The following is a 23,919-nucleotide window of genomic DNA, read 5'->3' as shown; positions in this document are numbered from 1 at the left end:
CAAAATAACGAGATGATACTACATTCATTTTTATCTTCTCTCTCTCTCTAATAATATATCGAGTTATTTATATGGTATCGTTATATATATATATATATATATATATATATATATACTCTTCCCCTTTCCTCGATCATTCCCTATTAAATATTAGCAAGTTGATTTTCTCCATTACACTTGTTTAAAACTTAATTTGAAAATAAATGAATAAAGGTGGGACCTTGATTAATTGCACTTCCATTGTTTGCTGTAAATGTAAACTCTCGGATTCGGATTGGATTTAACAAAGAATGCTAAAAAGTAGGAGGACCAAACATCAGATCCATGACGACGAGCCTAAATTGGAGTTGGAATTTTTGTCAGATCCATTTGTAAAGAGACTTTAAAAAGAAAACCCGGTGTGGCTGTGGCCCCATAATTCTCACCTTTTGTGGCGAATCAAAATTTCCATAAACAAAATCAACACGCGTTACCTTTCTAGTCACATCCCACTCCCTTAAACTGAGAAAGCTGTTTCCCAGAAAAGCATGACTTAATTCTGAGACTCAGAATTCTCATAGTTCAGGACAGGGGATTTATGTACATTCCCGTTTATGATTTGCTGTCAACATTTCATTCACGAGCACATCCATCATCAATTGAGAGAGTGATTTGCTGTTATCATACCAGCTTAATTTCGACCAAACAATTAACCTCTTTTTTAAATTCCCTCCACTGCCAGCCAAACCTTGCTCCCAATAAAACTACCTTCACTGGAAATTCTTCACTAAAATGTCAACCTGAGCTACAGGAATCCAACCATCAAATAGGATGCGCCACACCCACAACTACAACCCATCTAGATGCATCAAAAATGGCATAACAAATAAAAATGAATTAGATACTCTGATATTAATACCAAGACATAGAAGATTACTAAAATCCCAATGCTGAACAAATTAGATAAATACCAATTCCAATAGCAAATTAGCAACCACAAGCTTCACCTTACACATCCAGAGATCAAATAGGTACTTGAAAAATGGATATAGCACCGGTGCATACCCTTGAGGAATCAAATATACAAGAAGAAACCAACTCCAAACTAGTGCTTATAGTCATATTCAGTGTTTGTTTATTCCAAGCAAGGAGAACGGTTTAATTGAATCTCAGCACTACAACAAGGCACTTCTACATGGCACAACCATTATGAATGCCTATACAATATTTCTCCATCAAGCTTAGGAAGGAGAGAGAATTTAGTCTGACAGAACTTCTTTCAGACACCAGTACACCTAGGGTCTGCAAAAACCTAGTTAACAGAAGCAAATATGCTATTAACTTGATTCCAAATTAAAAGACAAAGGGGTTAGGTTTCACAATTCTTACCACAAAACTGAGAACTTCAAGTTCGAAGCTCAAGAGCAATCCCAGTCAAAAGCTAACCAGACGCATAAAAAACATTCATCAAAGCAGTCAGCATGAGCTAGAGTTGCAGGGAAGAGTGCACTATAAGGATGCACTTTTTTTTTTCGATTCTTAGATTTCATTTATGGTACAAAGTTAGCAAATAATGAAAACTGAGCATGGTATCCACCCTTACATTTCTCAAATAAATTCTTCTTTCAAGTCAATAGTAGGTCGTTGGTTCCAAGGTGAGGGCGAAGGCATACACGAACCTCATGTTCTTCTGGTCCCACGCGGTGCTTTGGCACTAAAATCTCTAGCACTGTTCCAGTCTCGTCATAGTATGCTTCCAGTGTTGCATCTTCTGGAATGCGGGTTGCAAGGGGGATTTCCCTTATGAACTCCCCAGGAGGGCAGTGCTCGGGAGATGGATCTGTAAGCTTGAATGTCCTATCGTGTCTCTTGATGAACGGCATGCGGGCTGTGCTCACACAAGATATCTTTACAATCCCATGAGTGAGCGTGTTTCTCCAAGAAACCTTAACCCTCTGAAGATCAGCAAAAGGCACGCTAACGATGATCAAATACCCTTCTTCATCCTCATAAATGGTTTTTGCAGCTGTAACAGGGCCATGTATGTTCCTCATTACACCACTGAAATCATTCAACCAGGGTGGCTCATATGGGTGCATCTCCATGTCCGAAACTCGCTCAGAATGTGAATTAATAGTAGGCATACAACAATCATCATCAATCCCATGTGGGAAAAAGTCCTTCCTCTTCTTGTTGCTAACGGGGGAAAGGTCCATACCATCGCCATTGACATGGTTAGATGGCTGAGTTGACAAATTCAAGCCAGATCCATTGAGCAATCTCCTTGGGTTGGAGTGTGGGTTACTCTTTATTGGAGGAGGGGGCCTCTCAAGCTCGAAATCTGTGTTTGGGAGGTTCCTCCAAGCACCAAAATCACTTGCTTCAGGTGGGATGGAGAAATTCAAATCCCGTCCTGTTAGCTCAATCCATCTTTTCCGCTCTTCCTCATCAAGAGCCATGAGATTTGGGGACCTGACAACCTCAATACCATGCACACATTGGGGATTTGAGAGACCCCTGTAATGCTTTCTCTGCATCCTGTGGGATCGGACGAAACCCTTGTCCACGCTGAATGGAAAGGGGCGCTCCCCTTGGCGGGAGTGCCCATTCATGTAACTCCGCAGCTGCATCTTACCGAGTGCATTCTCCGGCCTTTCTTTGAAAACCCACATGTACATGTTCTCCATGTCGTGCTGAACCAGGAAAACATCGAGCTGGAGGTCCGACTTATCAAACCCGGCAACCCCGTTGCTGTCACGGGTAATCTTCCCCTTGGATTTCTCATTCAAAACAGGCTTGAAGTAGAAACTGAAGAAAAACCAGGCGCCCCAGATGCTATCCACTCGCTTGGCACATTTCCGCCCAGCCTTGGGGAGATGGAGGAGGGCTTCTGTCTCATAGATCTGAGGCCCAAGACCGACATCTAAGATGTCACACCCTTCCCCGTTCCACGGTTGGGGAGGTGGGCTCCTTTCGGCCGACAGTGGGAGATTGATATCGGGCGGGCGAGAGAGGATGATCTGCCGATTCATCTCGCGTTCCAATTCATCGTGCGAGTTGGAACTTGAATCCATGGACAGGAGAGTCGACGGATGATGATTCTCCATGGATAGAGTTGTGAGGAGAGCTTCCCCCATTTCCCCCTTTTATCTCTTCTAGGGTTTCTTTCTTGTTTTTTCAAGCTGGTTGGGTGGAATTTCTCAGTCCACCCGAGTCAACTATGGCATCTCATACGAACATTACTAGATCAATTACAGAAAGAACCCACAACACAAACCCCAGATTCATCAATCAATTTCACCAGGAACCCAAAAGAACGACATGAACATAAAGAGGGAACACTAGATTCAAAATCCCAAACCAAGAAAACCCTAGATGCATCAAATGGATTGAACAGGGGATTCTAAAACAAAATTAAACAAAATCCCAACCCGAGAATCTCCTGGAATTCCCCAGAAATAGGAGGCAAATATGGTATCAAGGGGATTAAATCCATCAAGATAAGATTTTCAGGACACAACCCTAAAAATCTACAAACCCTAACCCTAGAAAAGGGAAAAAGAAAACCCAGACACCCAAATAGAACTAAAGGGATCTTCAAAGATTACCTTTTCATATAGGATTTGAATCCCTTGCAACAGAGACCTTCACAAGCGATACTCATCTTCCTCACCCAGTCGTTCCGTCAAAACAAGCAGAGAGAAGGAGCGATTGAGAGAGAGACAGAGAGAGAGGAACGATAACGGATTCGGTTTAAGAAAACCGTGTCACGGAGACGGATTTCTTGGGAGTACCAACCTACACCAGGTAACACTGAAACCCTCCACGGCCGTTTGTAAAAGGGAGAATGACTGTTCAAATCGCCGTGACCGTTAGTTAATGGTGACGCTAAATAAGGATGTGAGAGGTCAAACAACGCGTCAAACCAATAAGGAGACTTCGGTATATGTGTAATGTGTTGCCCTTGCCCTTCTTGAATTGCTGAGATATCCATTCCTCAATTCTCATGGTGGTGGACCTTCCCACAGCCTATATCAACAACAACAAAACCCTAACTCTCTCTCTCTCTCTCAAAGAGTTTGCTTTTACATGTGATGTGGGGTGTATGTCTAAGCTTATGTTCGGAAATCGGTTCCCATCTTCTCAACCCTTTTCAGCATTTTGCTTATCAAAATGCATTAAAAACTAAGAGGAGATCCAAAATTAACAAGTTAGGGGTGGGGGGATAGATTTCTATTTTATAAATAAGAAGATTAGAGCACAAATGCTTTGTTTAATCCATGGTTTTTTCAACCATCGTTGATTCAGACAGTCAAACCATTCGGCCCGAAAACTGTTCAGGTAATCGATTCCATTTTATTCCAAATCTGGTTTCTGGACAAAAACTGTTAAAGAAGTCTACGACTCATTGAACTGGGTAGTTAAATCGTCGACCCGTTCAACGGTATTTTGCTATTTTTAATTTTTAATTAATTTTTGTATTTTATTTTTTATTTTTTATTAGAACAACTTATCAAATCATCAACACAAAAACTGATGACCAAAACGATTCCATTTTCAGGTCATTTTTTAAAACCATAATTTAATCCTCCATGGTCTCTTTAACCTTTAAAAGTTCACACAACACAACATATGGTAAATTGGTCATAACAAATCATAGCTTAACCTATCGTAGCTAAAAGTAGATTAGACACAAGGATTAGGGATTCCTTTGCTTTCTGTCTCAATTGATGATTATTCGTGGGAATTATCAAGTTGATGGTGCAAGCTTATTAGGAGATACACCCAACATCTAATTTTTGGGCATCTATTGTACAAAGTACAAACATGTGCAGCTTAATAGTTTACGGAATTATTTTATCGGGGATTAAAGAATGGAAGCGGATTTCTGGGCCTTCTCATTGGCTCGCTTGTACAAATTTGGCTTGCACCTTTGATGTAAGATTAGGATTATTTGTTTATTTATTTATTATGCCATGTTCCAGATACCACCTCTTTGTTCGGGTTCAACGACCTTTGTGTTCTATTTGTGTAGGTTGTAGAGTCAAAGGCTTCTGTTAGAGATGCACAACGGTGAAAGTTTTCTAATTTATTCATTTATTAATTATTGAATTAATGGGATGTTTATGTTCACTTAGTATTAATTGTTATTATTAACCTTTCACTTTGAACCCTAACATATGTAACATGATAAATTGGTGAATACATATTGATCAACACTCCACCCTATTGTAGGGACTAATTCACACCACACCATTGTTTCGATTTATTTTGAATAGTGGATGAAAATGTATCAACTAAAACTATCTATGTTCATAAGGACATTTTGTAGGTCCACACCACACTTATTGATTTTATACATAACTTTTAAGACGTCAAGTGAGACTAGGCACCTAGCCGCCTAGGCGAGGGATTTTTCCAACTAAAAAACATATATCTTAGGATAATTCCCTAGTTTTTATAACTACATTTCTTTAATAATTATCCATAATTTTCATACGAAAAGTATAAGCTTCATGTTAAAGTATAGAAAATCAACATACTCATGAGTGTAAAAAAAGAAATAAATGAAAATTTAAAAAATATACAGGCTGAACCCTTATTTTTCTTATAGGAAAAGAAGAAAAGAAAAGGTGGAGAAGAAAATGTGTTAATTAGAAAAAAAAATATATATGTTCTTACCTATTGGTTCAAGTTTTAAAGTCTCAATACAACATTTAGCAATGCTTGTGTTAATTAAACCCTAACAAATAAGAAAATAATAAAAGGAAGTAGTATATAAATATACAAAATGAATGTTTTAATTTTTTAATTCAATAATGTCTATTTTATAATTATAATCTCCAAAAGTTAAGAATATAAAAGTACTTCATAATATAATATACAAAACTACTTGGCGATTAGACGAGGCATTACTCCAAAGGCATCTTATTGCCTAGGCAAGGCATCACCTAGGTGGGCTCCTAAGTGTTGCCTTGACAACTATGATTTCATACATATCACATATAGCTTATGAGATAATCTATACAATCAATCAATCATGAAAATTTATTATATTTTAAGACAAATAATTTAGAATAATAATTATGAATAAAAATAAAAAAACTAATACACAATTACCAATAGATATAAAAAATATATTTGTCATATATGTCAAACAGATATGTGTAGCGACACATATAAATATAAAATATAAAATGTATTTATATATTACAAATAAATAAAAAATATATTTGTTACATATGCACAAACAGATTTGTGCATCAGCAAGAAGTTGTAACTAAGGAGTTTTGGAAGGCAATTACAGTTCTTTAGCGTTCGAGATGACAGTTATAGTTCTCCGGCATTTCGGATGGCAGTTATAGTTTTCCAGCATTGTAGATTGACGTTTTAGTTCTCCGATGTTTTTTTTTTGGATGGCAGGTCACAATGGACAGTTATCCGGTGTGCTGGAAGGCAATTACAGTTTTTCGGTGTCCAGGATGATAGTTACAATTCTTCGACATTTCGGATGGCAATTACATTTTTCTAGTGTTGTAATGGATGTTTCAATTCTTTGACATTTTTTTGGATGGTAGGTCACAGTGGACAGTTATCTGGTGTGTTGGATGGCAGTTACAGTTATCTGGTGTGTTGGTTGGAAGTTACAGATCATGGCTTTTGGCTTTGTAAACTCCTATGGCAGTTTTCGTTTTTTGTTGGAAACCTCTCTTGTTAGTTATGCTCGCCAGTTATGGTGGATTGGAGATGTACTTATCCACTTTTGTTGGTGGTTTTAAGTCACCTTGCTTTGGTTGTAGAAGTTTACATCTATCTTTTTATTTTGTTCTTTCTGAGAATTGTATCTGAACTTTAATTAGCCTTGTTGGCATTTCTTTATATCAATCTCTCAAATGAATGCAATATGATTTATGCTTTCAAAAAAATAAAAGTTTTAGATTTTTAGGGTTTCAGATAATAAATTTAAGATGGTTGATGCGATCTAATACTAGTGAGTTGCACCAAATTATATCTATGGGTTTTCTACACCATAAACAGCTCCAACCACGATATTTTGTTGTGCGGATCATCCTTGTCCATGATATTCTATGGATAGGGATGGTCCACACTAAACCGAACGCATGATTATCTCGTGAACACCTTAGTTGGTTGCACATGCAATTCCATCTGTATCTAATTATCTATATCACAAGGCAAAAATGCATTATATATAAACATGTATCTTTGTTCATAGAATAATGCATAATTGTTTTAGTTTATATTTTTAATTCAGTTTTTTAATTTTTATTTGTAAAGAAATGCTACAAATTATGATTTGAGGCCAAGAGGGGTTTTATGAAAATAGTGAGGCAAGGTGCCTACATTCCCTTGGGATGCATAGATCTTGAAAGGTTACCCAAAATCTCCAAAAAAAAAACCACGACAGTCAAACATTGGAACGTAACATTATGCCTAGGGGTGCAAAATGATCAAATTGGATTCAAATCAAGGTATATTTGAATCCAATCAGATCTGATAGGATTCGATTTGAATTCAAATCATATCGGAAAGTCGATCTTCAGATCTGATCCGATCCAACTTATTTTCTTTAAAAATTTAATAAATTATTAAAAGAAAAATAAAATATACTAATTTAAGTAAAGTAAAAAAAAAAAACAAAAAATACAAGTATTTTTTTAAATTATTTTCATCAAATATATATATATATACATTTTTTTATAAAAAATAAATAATATAACTAATTTATAGAAATATGATATAAAAATTATATCTATAAATAAATAAATAAATAACACATATATGTATTATATATATATTTATGTTTATAAATATATAATACAAATTGGATCAAATATTCTCAGATCGGATAGGGATGGTCCAAATCCAATCTGATTTATGATCGCCTGATCAGATCCTATTATCTGATCTAACCCCGAAGAACCTAACAAGGGTGATTCGAATTTATGGGTGCAAATGGATTGGATTTTGATCCATTTTGAATTTGAATCCGATTCAAAATTAGTGGATTCGGGTACTCCCATTTAGACTTCAAACCGGATCGAATTGTGAAATTAGATCCATTTGGAATTTGGATCAAATTCAAATCACCTTCATCCTAAACCAATCCGGTGTGACCATATATTTTGTATTATTATTTTATGAAAAGACAATTGTACCCCATTTTAACATTTTGTTTTAAGGGTTATAGGTTGTAATTTTATTAATTAAATAACCTAAAATTGAAAATTTAACATCAAAATGATCGAACAAAACAAACCCTATAAGGTTGAAACCCTTCTCTTCGATGCTTTGTTTTGTTTTTGTTTTGAACATGAGAGGAAGTGAGAACCCTAGTCTCTAGCCGTTGTTGCTGCTTGCTGCCACAAGCCGTCGGCATTCAACGGTCCAATTACCCAGATTCAAAATTGAACAAGGAAATTTAGAATCCAGATTCAAATCATATTTTTTTTCTATCCAATCGAATTTGAATCTGATTCGATCCGTTTACATTCTTATCCGGATTCGATCAGGGATCGGATCATGATTCAATCCAATTATACCCTTAATTTTGCCTTTAAAACTTTATATGCATTTAGTGTGTAACCTGTAATTTAATTACTGAGTTGAATGGATCAATGGTCCAAAACCCAGATTGGACGTTTTTTTACCACAAACTGGATTTTAAGGAAACCGGACCTAGAATCATGTGACAGTTGAAACGGTTCAAGCATGGTCGTTGAAAACACTGGGTGTAACTCAAGTTTTTTTTCTTTTCGTGGCGCAATAGTGATTTTTTTTGTGCACACAACACAACGGTCAACAGAGTATCTAGAAATTGTAAATATAATGATTTAGGACGGCACAGCGTTTTATGTGTGGCACCAAAAATTGTATTTTCTTTTACAAGGGTGGTCTAGAATTTTGTAGCTCTTCTCTTAATTTGCTGCACAAGCACAACCCCTTCCTCCCTCCCTCCTCCAACGAACCATAATCCATAGAGACGATGTGGTGAGCAAAGAAGCCCTCCATTAGATAGCGATCCTTAATCCTTTCGGACTACTTGGCCACATTTTCTCTGCTCTGGTTTACATCAGCTCTACCCTACGTCCATACCATTTGTTCAACTCCTTTCACGCTAAAAAAAATGGGTTTTATCCTTCAGTCTATTCATAGGTGGAATTAGGATTTTTAAGGGTGGACTAAATCCTACCTGTTGATTGATGTCAAATTCAAGAGCAGGATGTGGTTTATAAGGGGGCTACTAGTAGATTGAGAATGGTTTGTAAAAAAAAATTTCTAAGAGGGATTGCAGTCCAAAAATCCAAAAAAAAAAACTTTTTTCGCAGTGGTATAAAACTGTAATTGGTCGGTTTATTATTATTATTATTATTATTATTATTATTATTATTATTATTATTATTATTATTTAAGAATTCAGTTTTCTTTTAAAATGACATTTTTAAGAATCTCAGGGTTGCGTAGATTCCTTTGCAATGGGATAGCACCTGTCCACATAAGTAGTTTTACCACCCGAAACCACTTCGTTGATGCTAATCATGGTCGACACTTGACACCACCCTATGAAACTCTCGGTTGGGCTTGCACCTAAACTTGGGTTTGTTAAATAAAAATTTTTAGAACAGGCTCAGGGTAGGGGTGTCAATTGGACCGGATTTGGTCCAATCCGATCCAATTCAATTTGAGTTCATTATAAATGACCAGGTACAATCCAGTCCAATGGATATTTTGGATCGATCAAATTTAATGTTTGGACCATCTAATCTGTTCAAATTCATTTTAATTTAGATTGGTTTCAATTCAAACCTAGTCCATTGACACTTATATTCTTATTTTATATTAAAGGATCAGATATTAGCTTAATTCAACCCAATCCAATATAAATTTATTACGGATAGACTAGATCCAATCCAATCTAATAAATATTTTGGACCAAATTGGTCTAATCCAATATGTCTTGTTGGTTCGCCCAATTCATCCAAATTGATTTTAAATCAGATAGGGTCCAATCCAAAACCGATTCATTGACACCCTTAGCTCAAAATAGTCTTTGACTTAAATTAGAGTGACCCATTTAGAATCCAATAACACATGGAGAAGGGGAAATTAGATGCATCGATGTTAGGATAAAAGCAAATCAAATAGAGACCAACTGATAGTGGCTCAGTTTATAGATTTTGTGGCTTGTAATGGTGACCTGAGATCAAATCCCACTGCCACCTGGATTGGGTGGAGGGGGATATGGTTACGGGGATGGGCTTTGCCCACCCTCTGTTGTGTAGTCCCAAGAAGCGGAGGCCCATTATCCAAAGCTGGTCCCTGCTATATACCCAGGGCCTTGGCAGGGGGGAGATAACAATTTTCTTTTTAGGCAACAGCCCACCTACTCTTACGTGGTTCATGTGCAATTCTTTATGGAGTGCTTTGTGGTCAACTTCTAACATTGTTGAACGTCCAGACGGCAAGAAAGCACGCTCAGCAGAAAAATAGAGAATAGAACTTCAGAAAGCGCAATGCCAACTAAAATACTCAATCTGATGTTTACCATACGCCAGTTTGTACAGAGGAGAGTCGAGAGATTGCTACAAGTCAAGTGAATTACTTAATATGTTTCCAAACGCCACTTAGATTGGTGTGTGGCAATTACTGAATCATTTATTATATGGTTCTTTGAATTAATTCCCTTCCTTTTCTCTTCCCACTTTTACATGGTTTTCATTTTTATGTAAGTAGCTAACCATTAGCGCTATACAAATGGGAAATTTCTCGATTAGTATCATGTATTTTGGACATAGTGTTATTTTGGTCTTTAAATTTTAAAATGCAATAATTTAGTATTTGAACTTTCAAAATGTGTCAATTTAGTACATGCTGCTAATTAGTCGTTAAGTGACATTTGAAAAGATACAAATGTCCTTCGTGATCCCAACTTTATTGAATAGAATAAGCAAAGATTTGTGGTTATTCATTTTTTGTCAACGTTTGGATGATTGATAAAGAAAAATACATGACACTCAAAGGGAATTTATGTCGTTTCAAATGTCACTTAACGGCTGATGTACTAAATTGGCACGTTTTGAAAGTTCGGGTATTGAATTGTCGCATTTTAAACTTCAGGGACCAAATTGGCATTAGGCCCAAAGTACAAGGTACTAATCGGGAATTTTCCCTTTCCATTTTTATGTAGTTAACTATTAGGCCCTATTCTCTTTTCGTGAAGTTACTTAGCTGGGTAGGTACATTTACCCATATTCTTTTATTTGCTATGTAAATAAGACAATGACCTTTTTAGTCGTAAAAAGCCATTATTAAAAGAGGTAATTTTGTCTCATCCAGTATAGGCAATTTCTCCCAAGTGGAAAAGTTACTCATCCACCTGGGAGATGGGTATCACTTCCGATACATTTTTCATGGACCTCACATAAATATGAAAAAAGAACATGCATATCATGGTTAATGGGAATTGAAATCGTATTAACCAACTTTCCCCCCTCTCAAAATCCAAAACGGGCCCTTAAGTTATTGAATTTTGTCTCTTGCTATTTGGTGTGTACTTATGAACTATGGAGAGAGAGAGAGATTCATAGTTATTATCGAATATTAATTATTAAATGGATTATGTAAAATAATTTATTTTATAATTATAGTTAGTTTAGACACTTATAGGTATTAAGAAGATAAAACTAATTTTTATCACAAAAGAGGGATAAGGTAGATCATTATATAAGCTGTAAATCAACTTGGCCTACAAGTAAGGTTCAAAGTATCGATACATATTGGCCTATATTAGCCGATTCTTATTGTACTAGTGGCTTCTCTATACGCGCCCCTACAGGGGTTGTATCGGGTCAGACCATGGTTCAGAGAGTAGCCGAAACTTAAACCGACCCCTCTAATCTAGTTTAAAAAATAAATAAATAAAACATAAAAAACACCGATACAGATTCATACGCCCTGTGTCGATACTTTAAACCTTGCCTACAAGAAAGAATATATGTGCTTAGGCTCTGTTCGACTGCACTAAAGTGAAAGAAAATAAATGATTTCCTGAAATTTCTGTCTCATGTAGTGTTTGGTTACATATCGAATGGTTGTGGAAAAATGTATATTTTCCAAAAGTGAGTATTGACTGTAAGGAGATCTATTGTTTTCTATTTTGCTTTAGACTTTTCCACGGTTTTGAGTAACTAAAGCCCACATTATTCTTTTACAAAATGACTAAAGTATGTTCATGGTGGTCCTTTTCAAAGAATTTCCTTTATACTAATCTATCTATGCATCTATGTATCTATCTAGACACGTACATGAAAAGAAGAGAAAAACAAAACATGTGCTACATCATGCATCAAATACTTATTAATGGAAAAGTGTAAGGAACCTAACAATCTTCCACTTGCCAACGTAGTTATGTTATCTGGGGCCAAATATTTCCGAAACGCTCCACCCAACATCCTCCACTATTAACAAAAGTCTTCACCTCTCAAACTAAAGGGGTGTTTGGTTTGGATTCCATGTGCACATATTATAAATCATTCCTACACTTTGATCTGATTTGATTCTCTAGAATCTACACCTACTACTCAACTCTAGGACTTTAGGTAGTGGATTTAGACATAAAGAAATTATACATAAATGTTTTCTACATTTTAATTAAAATTAAAAAAAATCAAGTTTTAAAGTGATAGGATTACACCATAATCTTTATGATACAGCATGACATGTACTTAGGGTCCCTTTGGTTTACACTTGGAATGGGAGTCGGTATGGTCTATTCTCATAATCTATTTAGTTTAGATGGAAATAGGAATGAGAATTAGAATCAGCTGTAATGAGATTTTATTCCCAAGGGAGGGGCAGGGAATGGCCAGTCCCTCAAACGAAGGAATTCCATTCCTGCTGGAATGGGAATGGGATTCCAATTCTGTCCAACCAAACAGTTGGAATTGAATAGTCCATTCCGATTCCAATTCAAGATCCTTATTCTTGTGCACCAAATAGGGATTTAATATAGGCAAATATTAAGGTTTTTAAAACCGACCCGGAGAACAAACTGGTCAGGGGTTCGGTTCCTGGGTCAAATGATCGGCCCATTCTGACAAAAAAAATAAAAAGTAAAAAAAAAAAATGGTCAAAACCGTTCAAACGGATTAACTGCCCGGGTCAGCGGTTTATTGACCAAAATCAACGGTTTTTGAAGAAAATATGGTTTTAGGAAAAACCGAAACTGTTTACCTGATCGGTTCCCAATTTTTCTGGTCCAACCATCCGGTCCAATCTGATTTTGAAAACCATGACAAATATAAAAGGAATATTAAGATTCAGCTGATATAGCAAAATTGTTATGCTTTTTTTAGGTAGAAATTATTATTATGCTTTAATAATACATGAGAAAATCTATGATGCATCTGTTGCATCATAAAGACATGATTGGTTGAACATGACGGGTTGGGCTTTGAGCTTCATTTTACAGGTTTCGACTTTAGGCCGGGCTCAATAGAATTTTGATCAGTCCATGAATATGTATGATGATGGTAGATACATCTTGTTAAACGGAAAATCACAATTTATGAAACATAAATTAAGAAAAAACAAGTAGAATTTAATTGATTGGTTGAAATTTACATATATAAGTAAATGCACTGTAGTCGAACTCTTAATACCTTTTTATTTATTTAATTTTTCACAAAATTACCAATTATGCATCATGGTTCAGGGCTTACAGTAAGGTTATTTTTAAAGCTCAGTTTGAAAAGAGAACAAATATAATTATGTACAATGCAAATACATATAAAATAATACAAAATACAAGGTTTTACACTTTGCATTTGTATCAAATTGAGCTTAAAGCTATCTTTGATTGCAGTGCAGTTTTAATTGTACTAATACAAATGTATGGGAGTGCAAATGAAAAAAATACAAATTCTTGTTTAATTTTATTTTGGGTTTTATTTTATTCTTCTTCTTGTCTTAGTTTATTTGTACTGCAATCAAATAAAATAAGCTAAAATTTGAAACAAAAATATGTTAGAATTTACATTTAAACCATTTGCACTCATAGTTTTGCATAGGTGCAAATTTATTTGTATTGCAACCAAATACAGCCTGAGGCTCAATTTGGAACGAATACAAATATAAATATATAGAATGCAAAACCTTATATTTTATATATATTTACACTATACATATCTGTAATTATATTTTTTCCAAATAGAGTTTAAAAGACAAAACAGAGATCAAATCAGCCCCCACAAGACTGCCCCACAAAGTCCCACAACACATTCCTGCCATGTATTAAAAATATCTCCCGATAATGGTATCATCATTCCTGATATTATCATTGAGAGATGTTCTTAATACACGGTGGAAATGTACTGTGGGATGTTGTGGAGACTGATTTGAACTCGACAAAACACCATACCCTTTTATTGACCAATTATTGTCCTTAATGCATTGATGAAATCATGAAATGGTCCACCTGATTGGTGCTAATCAGGTTTCCATTGCTTGGCCTTCTCCTGAGAAAAAGAGGGTTTCCCATAGAGAGCGATAATTAGAGCACCACTAAGAAAAAGGTAATGCCTTCTTATTCTAAACGATTAATGAGAGTCATTTTGGTGCATCCCACCGGGCCCATGAATAATAAATATAAGGGAAAATTCCCCATATGCATCCTGTATTTTAGGCCTAGGGACAATTTAGTACTCAAATTTTAAAATGGACAATCTAATATCTGAACTTTCAATTTACAATAATTTAATAATTACCAATTTGCAATTTTGACCCATGTATGAATTATTTTTCATTATGATGAAAATACCACAAGCCCAACTATAACATCATTTCTCTGCAACAAGCGGAATACAACGCTGGAAAAGTTGAAATCGATGATTCACACACCAGACAACGTGGCATGAATATCTTCTCCGTGTATTTTGAAAGAAATCGCTGGAATAAATCGGATCTGCTGTTGTTGGTACCCCTTGTTTTTAACTCAACCATTGCCGGAGAAGGCGACCTCTTGTTTGCTGGCACCGGAAGGATTTTCTTGCTATTTTTTTTGGGAATAAGATCAACATTAACAGAAGCCACATCAAAAATCTTTAACTCGCCGGTTCCACCCTCCTTGTTTTTTTTTGCTTACCCTTCCTAGCTCTCTCCTCCACCCCCACGACCGAGACCATTCCATTTCTAGAGCAAAACCACAGCCCCCTTCTCCACCTCCTGAAAGCGGCCAACACTCACTCCACCGAGTTCGTCCCTATGTACCTGGACTGGGGAACCAAGAGAAGATGCATAAGGTTGGGGTTCCAGCTCCTGTGTCAGAACTATGACTCCATCTTCCTGTGGTTTATCTTCTAAGAACCCATTGAAGCTTCCCGCTGGCTGGTTGAAAGTAAGGGCTCGAACATGAGAAAACTCACCAAGATCATCTACAACATTACTATGATTCGAGCAAGCAAACTTTGACATCACCTAAGTTGAAATACGCGATGAAAGATAATTCATACACCTTCTTCGTCATTGTATCTTTCTCTTGAAACTGGTTCGAGCTCGCCACTTTCTGATGCAATGGGAACCAGTTTAATTCACCAATCACCATCAGTCTACTCTACAAGTGGGAACCGGTTTCAAGAGAAAGATGCAGTACCCTTCTTCGTCACTTCCCGATGCAGTACCATTATATCTTTCTCTTGAAACCAGTTTAAGGGGTACCCAAGTTGAAATACGCGATGCAATCATTGTATAAACTGGTTCCCAGTTGAGTTAAACGGTGAGAGTAGAATACGGTCGAAGATTGATGACTTTTTTTTTTTTCTTTATTGCCGCTATCAATTAATCAGAGCTTAGCGCCGCAGGGCGGAGGAAGAGGTGATCGCCTATCCGGTTAAGTCCGACTTCCGACGTCTATCTCCGACTTTATTGGTGCTCCAAACTTGTATTTATCTCTCCAGGTCAAAGAAAAAGGGTAAAATGTACCGAATATTTTCATAAAGGTTAATTTTGGTATCATGAAATTATTTAAACTGCATCTGAATATCTGATCTCAGGTCCTGACTGATGGTGAGTCAACTGGTAGATTATATCAAATTGAAAATTTGAGTATTAGATTGTTGTGTTTGGTACTAGATTGTCATTAGACCTAAAGTACAGGATATTTATCGGAAATTTTCTATAAATACAAATAAAAGAGAATGTATAATCAGAACATGCTGTGAGATCTGTGTGAGGCCTGCTCTGTGAAGAATACATCAGTCACTCTGATTTTCCCTCCCATTACATAGAGACCGGATCTGCTCCTCACAGAGGGCGCCTTAAACGCGCCTCACACTCACATCCTACCATGCATTGGATGTGCATGTGAGGCGCCCAAGTGTGCACGGGAGATGTTGTAGATAATCAACTCCCCCGTTTATGCAGAAACACTTCTTTGTGTTGTGTGGTTAAATTATTTGCATTGACAGATAAACTCAGAATTTCAAAACACCCTCTAGAAAGTAGAAACACTTGTGTGTAATGTAACCCTTCTTTTCTTTTCCATGGTCCAAAGGTTCTGTCTGTTCAGACTTCAGAATAAATGAAGCTGGCATATAAGACCAATCTGAAGATGTAATGTTCAATCTCTGTTCTTTTAGCTCTGTATCTCGCTTTGGAAACACTTGGAACCTTAGCTAGATCAAGCGTCAAATGAGTATGTCTCCATTGATCATGGATTTGGTTAGTGGCAACACTTGTAAAGTCACGGGAAGGCAATATATATGCCACTTCTCTTGTTTCTCATTCGTTTGTTCTGTAATGGAAAGTTAAAAGGCATCTAGCTTCCACCCTGCATCTACTATAGCCTTTTAGAGCCCTAGAATTCAATTCTAAAAGGCTATAACAGTTTTTTTTCTTCTTCTTTTAATCCTTGATATTCTGAAACCCCTCTTCTTTTGAGTCATGTGGGATCATTTAACATAGCATCAATTATTAGTTATTCAATCCTGTATCTTTAATAGGACCTCTTCAGTTTGGGATTGTTATTGTAGCTGCTCTCTCTCTCTCTCTCTCTCTCTTTGATACCTTATTGAAGGGCTATACAACTGGGGTAGCCCATCCCCCAACCCATAACCCCTAGAATCATAGATTGTATTATCTTGTGTACATCATCACCCAATTGCATGCTCCTAGACTGCTTGTATATTTTGGGTAACTCAAAACTTGTCACTACAGGAAAATGCCACAATTTTACAAGCTTATACAAGGAGGAAACTGCTTCACAAGGAGATAGGATTATAGGAGTCACTAATTCAACACAAGAAGAAGAAGAAGAAGAAGAAAGGCAAATAGAAAAGGAAAAAACCCACAGACCATGATTTTCCTCAAGTCTGATGCAGAAATTACAAAGCAAGGATTAATTGGCTGAAATAGTAGGTTTCTATCATCCGAGTTATAGATTCCAACAGGGAAAACCACAACTCAATCCGAAGGACCATATCATATTCATATATAAGACAAAGGAGGTCATTTCTCAGAATCTCCTCCTGTTCCCTATTTCCTGACTCAAAATTTGTGCTCAGACAACAGAGACTCTGCACAGAGGACATATAAAGGGAGACATAAATGTCTAACTTCAACTTCAATTTTGGTAAGAATAGATTCTAAGGTGTCAGTTTTTAAAAGGACCTTCGTTGAATTCCTCTTCATCCATATATGATAAATTGTACTGCCTGAACTGAGTTCAGGAATAAAAAAAAAGGGAAACTAATCCTCCTGTAGGCTGTAGCCTGTAGGTGTACTGGATCTATCAAGCTTCACTGGGCCAAACTCTATTATTTATTGTTGTGGATGTAGTAGGTTTTCTGCACAATCCGCTCTAAGATGACAATAGAGAAGCAGCATTTTAAAGACAAATGCTCAATTGTTCATGTCATGTCATCACTCATCACTGGCTTAAAAAAGAATAATACAGCAGTAAGAATAGAGAATACGATGGCTGAAAAGGTCATGATTGGGCAACCAGCCTTCAAATTAACAATAATCTTCTGTTGGGTAGAGATGCTTTTACCATGGTAGTTCTGTTTTGGTAAAGAGAATTTCCACAAAATCACAACAAAGGCAAACAGACAAACCAGTAATAAAGAAAAAGAAAACCACAAGCAAACAAAGAAAAACTAAAAACCAGCTATCAAAGACCCATCACAAAAGGAAAAAAAAAAATTCCACCTTAAGATAAGTCTTTTAACAAAATAGCTTGACAGCCACAGCAGAAGAGCTTCAAACTAGTTAATGTTGGGGAATTGAGATAAGATTTGATATATGGGCTGTTATGATTAGGGTGATTAGAAGTTCTTAGAAAGATAGAAATTGTTATGTTAGTGTAGAGTTTGAGATAGATTAAGATAGACTGCATAGAGTCCTATATAGAATCTAAGAGTTTGAGTTTGAATAGGTTTGATATCTGTTTTAGTTTATAAATATGCTGTAATTATAACACTCATTAATGCATTATTTTCTAGCCTTCCTTGAATTCTAACTGTTAAAACTTGATTTCAGTCCCATCTTAGCAACTGAATGTGCAGTCTCATTAGCTCCACGAGGAGCCCACCTAAATCGATAGGAATTTCCAGCACAGAGCTTTAATGCCTTTGCACAAAATCAAAATTTTGCTGTTGACAAATCAATATAACTATTTAACATAGAGCTTATTATGAGCTGGGCAGGGTCTGATTCAAAGATTACTACTCTACTAATAGCAAAAACCAGAGCTCGTAAGAGTGCTTTTTGCCTCAGCAACTAATGGAGAAACAGCTGCAGCAACACCTCCAGAAGCTCCCCAGCAAACTCCAAACCTGTCTCTAATTGAAAAACCAAAAGAAGCAACACACCTACTAACAAAACCACCATCAATATTAAATTTGTAGCAGCCTGATTCCGGTGTCAACCAAAAAGATATCTTCATGTCTTTCATCTTAGGCAGCAAACAGTTTCAAATTTCACTTGCAAGATCCTAGATATCTCCACTGCTAACCTGTGAATTGAGGAAATCTCAGTGTATGGGGTAAGTATTCTCGTTCTGAAACACAAAAATATTAATTCCTGTCTTTCCATATTTCCCACAGGCATATAACAATCTTAGCCAATAAATACATGTTGGATGTACCAAACCAGCCCCCAAAAATCTGTTATAATTCACTCATCCGAGTGTTTTACACCACAGCCCACCCCAAACCAGATACACCTGGCTTTGTCATACAAGAGAAGAGCATGAGATGTTGATTCCTCTTATTTATTATACCATTAAGACAACACCTCCACAAGAAGTTCTGAATTTTTGGCAGACTTAAGTGAACCTACACCATACCCAACCTGGCCAGCAATCTGTCAAGGCATGTCAAGAAAATGTAGAATTTCCTTCGCGATTAGCAATAACCAATAGGGTACTTAATAATGTGTTGTTGACCCAGTTCTCGGTGCTTCAATGCCTTGTGCAAAACACGAAAATACTACAATATGATGAGAGTTGAGTGTCCCTCAAAACTCACAAGAGTCTCTCTTCGTCATGGTTTTAAAAAACGATCCGGAAATAGTATCGTTCTGGCCACCGGTTTTTTGGTCAACGGTTCAACTATTCGGTTTGAATGGAACAATAAAAATTAAAAAAATAATTAAAAAATAAAAAATGATTGAACGGATTGACGGTTCAACTGCCTAAATCAACGAATCGTTGACCGGTTCAACGTTTTTTGGTGAAAAATTAGATTTAGGGTAAAATAGAACTGATTGCTTGAACAGTTCCCGGACCGAACGATCCGACTATCTGAGTCAACGGTGGTTCAAAAATCATGCTCTTCAGGTATTTATTGACTACCCTATATTTTATATTAAATCATTTATATGTTTTATTTTAATATTAAACTATATATATAATGACACGTACAGTAATATAATTAGTTACATAGGCCCAAGTCCCGGGCCTGGGCTTATTGGACCCAGGCTATAGTCCTTATTCTTGGGAGGCCCATGAAGACTGCGCAAGACCACTCCAATGGGCTATGCTGCGCTTTCATCAGAAACCCTTTCAGGATCCATCAAAATTAAGCTGAAGAGACGTGTCCCATCTCGAGATCAGAGCTCCCAATCCAACAGCTTTAGCATAAAGAGAATGAATACAGTGAACAGTGTGTTGTCCTATCCACTGTGGTCCATGACGACTCAAGTAAAACAGTACCAAGAAAAAACTGGAAATTATGATTTATTTTCCCTCAGAAATTTATTGTCTTTTTAATGTATTGTCTCAAACCTTAATACTAATAATAATAAAAAAAAAAGAAAACAATTCTTGTACAAATTACAATCACCAGTAAACACATCAGCAAGACGTAACAGCAACTGACATGTTTACTCAATATTGGGTTATCATGTTTGATAAAATAAAACGTACTGAATAGCAAATGCTCTGGTTCTTACTTCACTTTCACAGTTGTTCTAGGGTGTTATTAATTATTGAATTTTGGGTTGTATAATGGAAAGATTGTTTTTCCATTCAATTATATGAAACCTATATCTTTAGTGTGAGATTTCCATTTGGTTTATATTTGCTTCATATCAACGACCTTCTTTACCAAATCATACAATCTTGTATATCTTATACCTTCTCTGGTTATGCTATATATTGAAATACTTTCTTATACATCCTGACTGTTTTTGCCTTCGCCGCCAGGAGATGCTCTGCTCCTCCCGATATCACCAATTACTTAAGTTGTTATACTCATCCAGTTAACATAAACATAAAAAAAAATGCAGTGCTGTATCTTCTTGTCTTTGTATTCATTTCATTCCGTTCCCCTCCTATATAAGGTTATGTTTGGAAGTACTTTTATGAAATTTATTTTTACTAAAGCAAAATATTTTTTACATGAAAGCATTTTTATAAAAAATAATTTTATGAAAAGTATTTTCATAAAAACAATTATACAAAATACTTTTATGAAATGCACTTGTTAATTTGAAAAGAATTCAACTTTCAAAAATAAAAATGTTTGTTCCATAACAATATTTTCTCATTTTATCCGTTTTATCTATTCTTGTCCATTTTAAAATTTCATCTTCGACAAAAATAAAAAAAAAAACGAATTGAACCAAACATAGCTTTAAGATACTGCCTCTGTTTCAAATTAGTCTCAAAGATCACAAAAGAAACTCATACGATGAGACAGATACGCTGCAAAAAAAAAAAAAGTCAGCAGAGAAGCTGCAGCGCATCAGCATCAGCTCTCCCTTCGCTACAACCAGCACCAGCTGCCATCAGCTACTTCTTGCAATTAGGCACTCAATTTTACGGTTTATGGTTCTGGGAACATTGATTTATGATCAATTTAAAAGCAATTCTGACCAAAAACTCACAACGTTTTTCGGCGCATATTTAAAAAAAAATGAAAACGCATGCAAACGAGGCTTTAATTAAGATAGATATTGTTTTCAACATTGTGATTAATTCTTAGTTTTATACAAAGATTAATTTCAATATGCTGGATTACGACGGTTGCATCAGGTCGAAGAATTACTACGGGCCTACGGGCCATGGGTTCCCGTGGCTAGAGCTTTGGCCAATCAGATCTCTAATTCCAGACTTGACAGTCATAGCTGTTATTGCGATTTTGTTTCATAGTTCTGTTGTTTGTTGAAATCTCGTTGAGAGAGAAAATGAAAAACAGTGAGGTATACATTCAATTTAAGATTATATGGTGCAATGCAATATAACATAATGTCTTTTAGAATATAATTAATTCCCTCTAAGTCATCACCAAACACGTGAAAGTTGAGGGGTTCAACCTAAAAAGTTTTTTTTTTTTTTTAAACGGTAAAAAGATCAAAAGAACAGCATGTGCGCAAAATGAATTTCAACCTAAAAGGTTTGCCTTTGGGGGTCAAGTTTCTGTTAGGTAAGGTACGGGTTAATTTTTATGGAAAATTTTCGATTAATACCTTGTATTTTGTGTCTAATGACATTTTGGTTTCTGAATTTTAAAATACGACAATTCAGTATCTGAACTTTCAAAATGTGACAATGTAGTACCTGCCTTTAAGTAGTACTTAACCCGGTGACCTCAACTTTCTTGAATAGAAGAGGCAAGAATTTGAGACTATTAATTTTTTTGTCAATGTTTGAATATTTAATAGAAAAAATTAGATAACATTTAAAGAACATTTATGTCTTTTTAAAATGTTACTTAACAACTCATTAACAGTTAATTAATGATAAATACTGGATTATCGCGCATTCAAAATTCGAGTACTGAATTATCGTATTTTAAAATTTAAGAACCAAAATAACATTAGGCCCAAAATATAAGGTATTAATAAAAAATTTTCCTTAAATTTTATTCTCCAATAAATCCTGTTCATTGGACTTGCAGCATAGACAAATACATGTTCACCCACACCTTACCTTCTTGTGCCGAAGTTTAATACTTTAATTAATTGTAATGGGGACGATATGTTCACCCATACCTCGTGCCCAAATTTATGTCACAGAGGCTATTAATACCAAGAAATGTTCAGCTTAGAAGACTAATTAAAACTGTTACGACGTAAGGATAATAGGATGTCTTGGTCTTTAATTAAAAGAAAAGTTGCTTCAATTCTCGCTCTCTCAAACCGTGAAAGAAAAGTCCATACTAGGAATTAATATTATAATCTTCACTTAGCTTGGTTGCACGATAATTACAACTGGAATTAATTAATCCTGAGTAAATACATTGAGAGAAACATTGCTTCATAGTTGAGACAACTTCTCTACTCTTTTTTATGACTCTTTCTCCACGCAATTCACGCTCCCATGCCTCTCTTAGCTCCAAACCTACTCTTTTTAATTTCATATAATTATTTATTAAACCAATAAGGAAATAATATAGGCTTAACTATTTCTAACAATCATAAAGAAAGAGTGATTTGCTTTTTCTATTATTTAGTCAAGTGGCATCACTTTCCCCATTTTCTCTAAATTGTCTCTAATTCCTATTTATCTTCTAAATTATCTCTAACTTTTATTTATCTCTTAAATTATCTCTAATTTAGTAGAGAGATTCCTTCCTAAACCATCTCTAATTCCTATTTACCCTCTCCCCCACTTTTTATCTAAATCTATTTAAACAAATTTTCAATTAAAAAATTTCAGAATTATTTAAATATTATAACGAAATTATGTACTAACTTTAAAATATTTATTCAAAACACAAAAATTAATTATAGTAGATTTAAAAATTTTAACATTAAAAAATAAAACATTATTTAAATATTTTAATAACTAAATATCTTAAATAATAAAAATAAAAAATAGCTAAATAATTATATAACAAAATATTTAATATTTTGTAATAACATTAAAATAAATAAAATTCAAATAATTTAATATTTAAATAACGAAAAATTAATAGTTAACATGACTAAATTTACATATTATTTAATGTTATTTTAAAGTTAGTATATAATATTTAACAAAAATACAATAGCAATTCTAGTTATTTACATATTATTTAAATACTTAAATAACAAAATATTTAACATGACTAAATTTTAAATAGTTAAAATAGTGAAATCATGTAATAAATTAAAAATAAATAAATAATTACTTTTTATATTTTAAATAATATTATTATTTAAATAACTAAATAATATTGTAAATAACTAATTTCACTTATATCAATTAATAATTATAGAAAATAACTTTCAAAAAAATAATATTTATTAGTAATAATTTTAGAATAATAGTGTATGTTCATTATATATATACTAAAATTAATATTTATTTTATTTTCAGTAATTATTTATTGTATTTTTTTATGAATATGTATTCAATAATTACTTATAAATCTATTTCAGTTTTCTTATTTAAGAGAAAATTGTCAATAATTATTGGAGATTAAAAAACTATTGTTTAAC

At 35.0% G+C, this 23,919-nt stretch overlaps 1 protein-coding gene across 2 annotated transcripts; it reads right to left on the bottom strand.

The window, feature by feature from the left end:
- Positions 1 to 930: 930 nt before the first annotated feature.
- LOC104599205 (uncharacterized) lies at positions 931 to 4,129 on the bottom strand. 2 transcript variants are annotated; one of them, XR_735485.3, is made up of 3 exons: positions 1,583 to 4,129; positions 1,369 to 1,420; positions 931 to 1,291 (listed from the first exon to the last, which is right to left on the bottom strand). XR_735485.3 is itself a non-coding variant. In XM_010261645.3 (2 exons), exon 1 carries the CDS (start codon positions 3,114 to 3,116, stop codon positions 1,605 to 1,607), a length of 1,512 nt encoding a protein of 503 aa, XP_010259947.1. In that variant the 5' UTR covers positions 3,117 to 4,129; the 3' UTR covers positions 931 to 1,420; positions 1,583 to 1,604. The 2 variants fall into 2 exon arrangements, 1 of the variants encoding a protein (XP_010259947.1); XM_010261645.3 differs by having other exon boundaries at positions 931 to 1,420.
- Between the last annotated feature and the right edge of the window lie 19,790 nt (positions 4,130 to 23,919).

Source organism: Nelumbo nucifera, chromosome 2 (genome assembly GCF_055504915.1).
Source record: "Nelumbo nucifera cultivar China Antique chromosome 2, China Antique-T2T, whole genome shotgun sequence".
In the NCBI taxonomy this organism is placed as follows: domain Eukaryota; kingdom Viridiplantae; phylum Streptophyta; class Magnoliopsida; order Proteales; family Nelumbonaceae; genus Nelumbo; species Nelumbo nucifera.
This window is presented reverse-complemented; position numbering and strand designations above follow the sequence as displayed.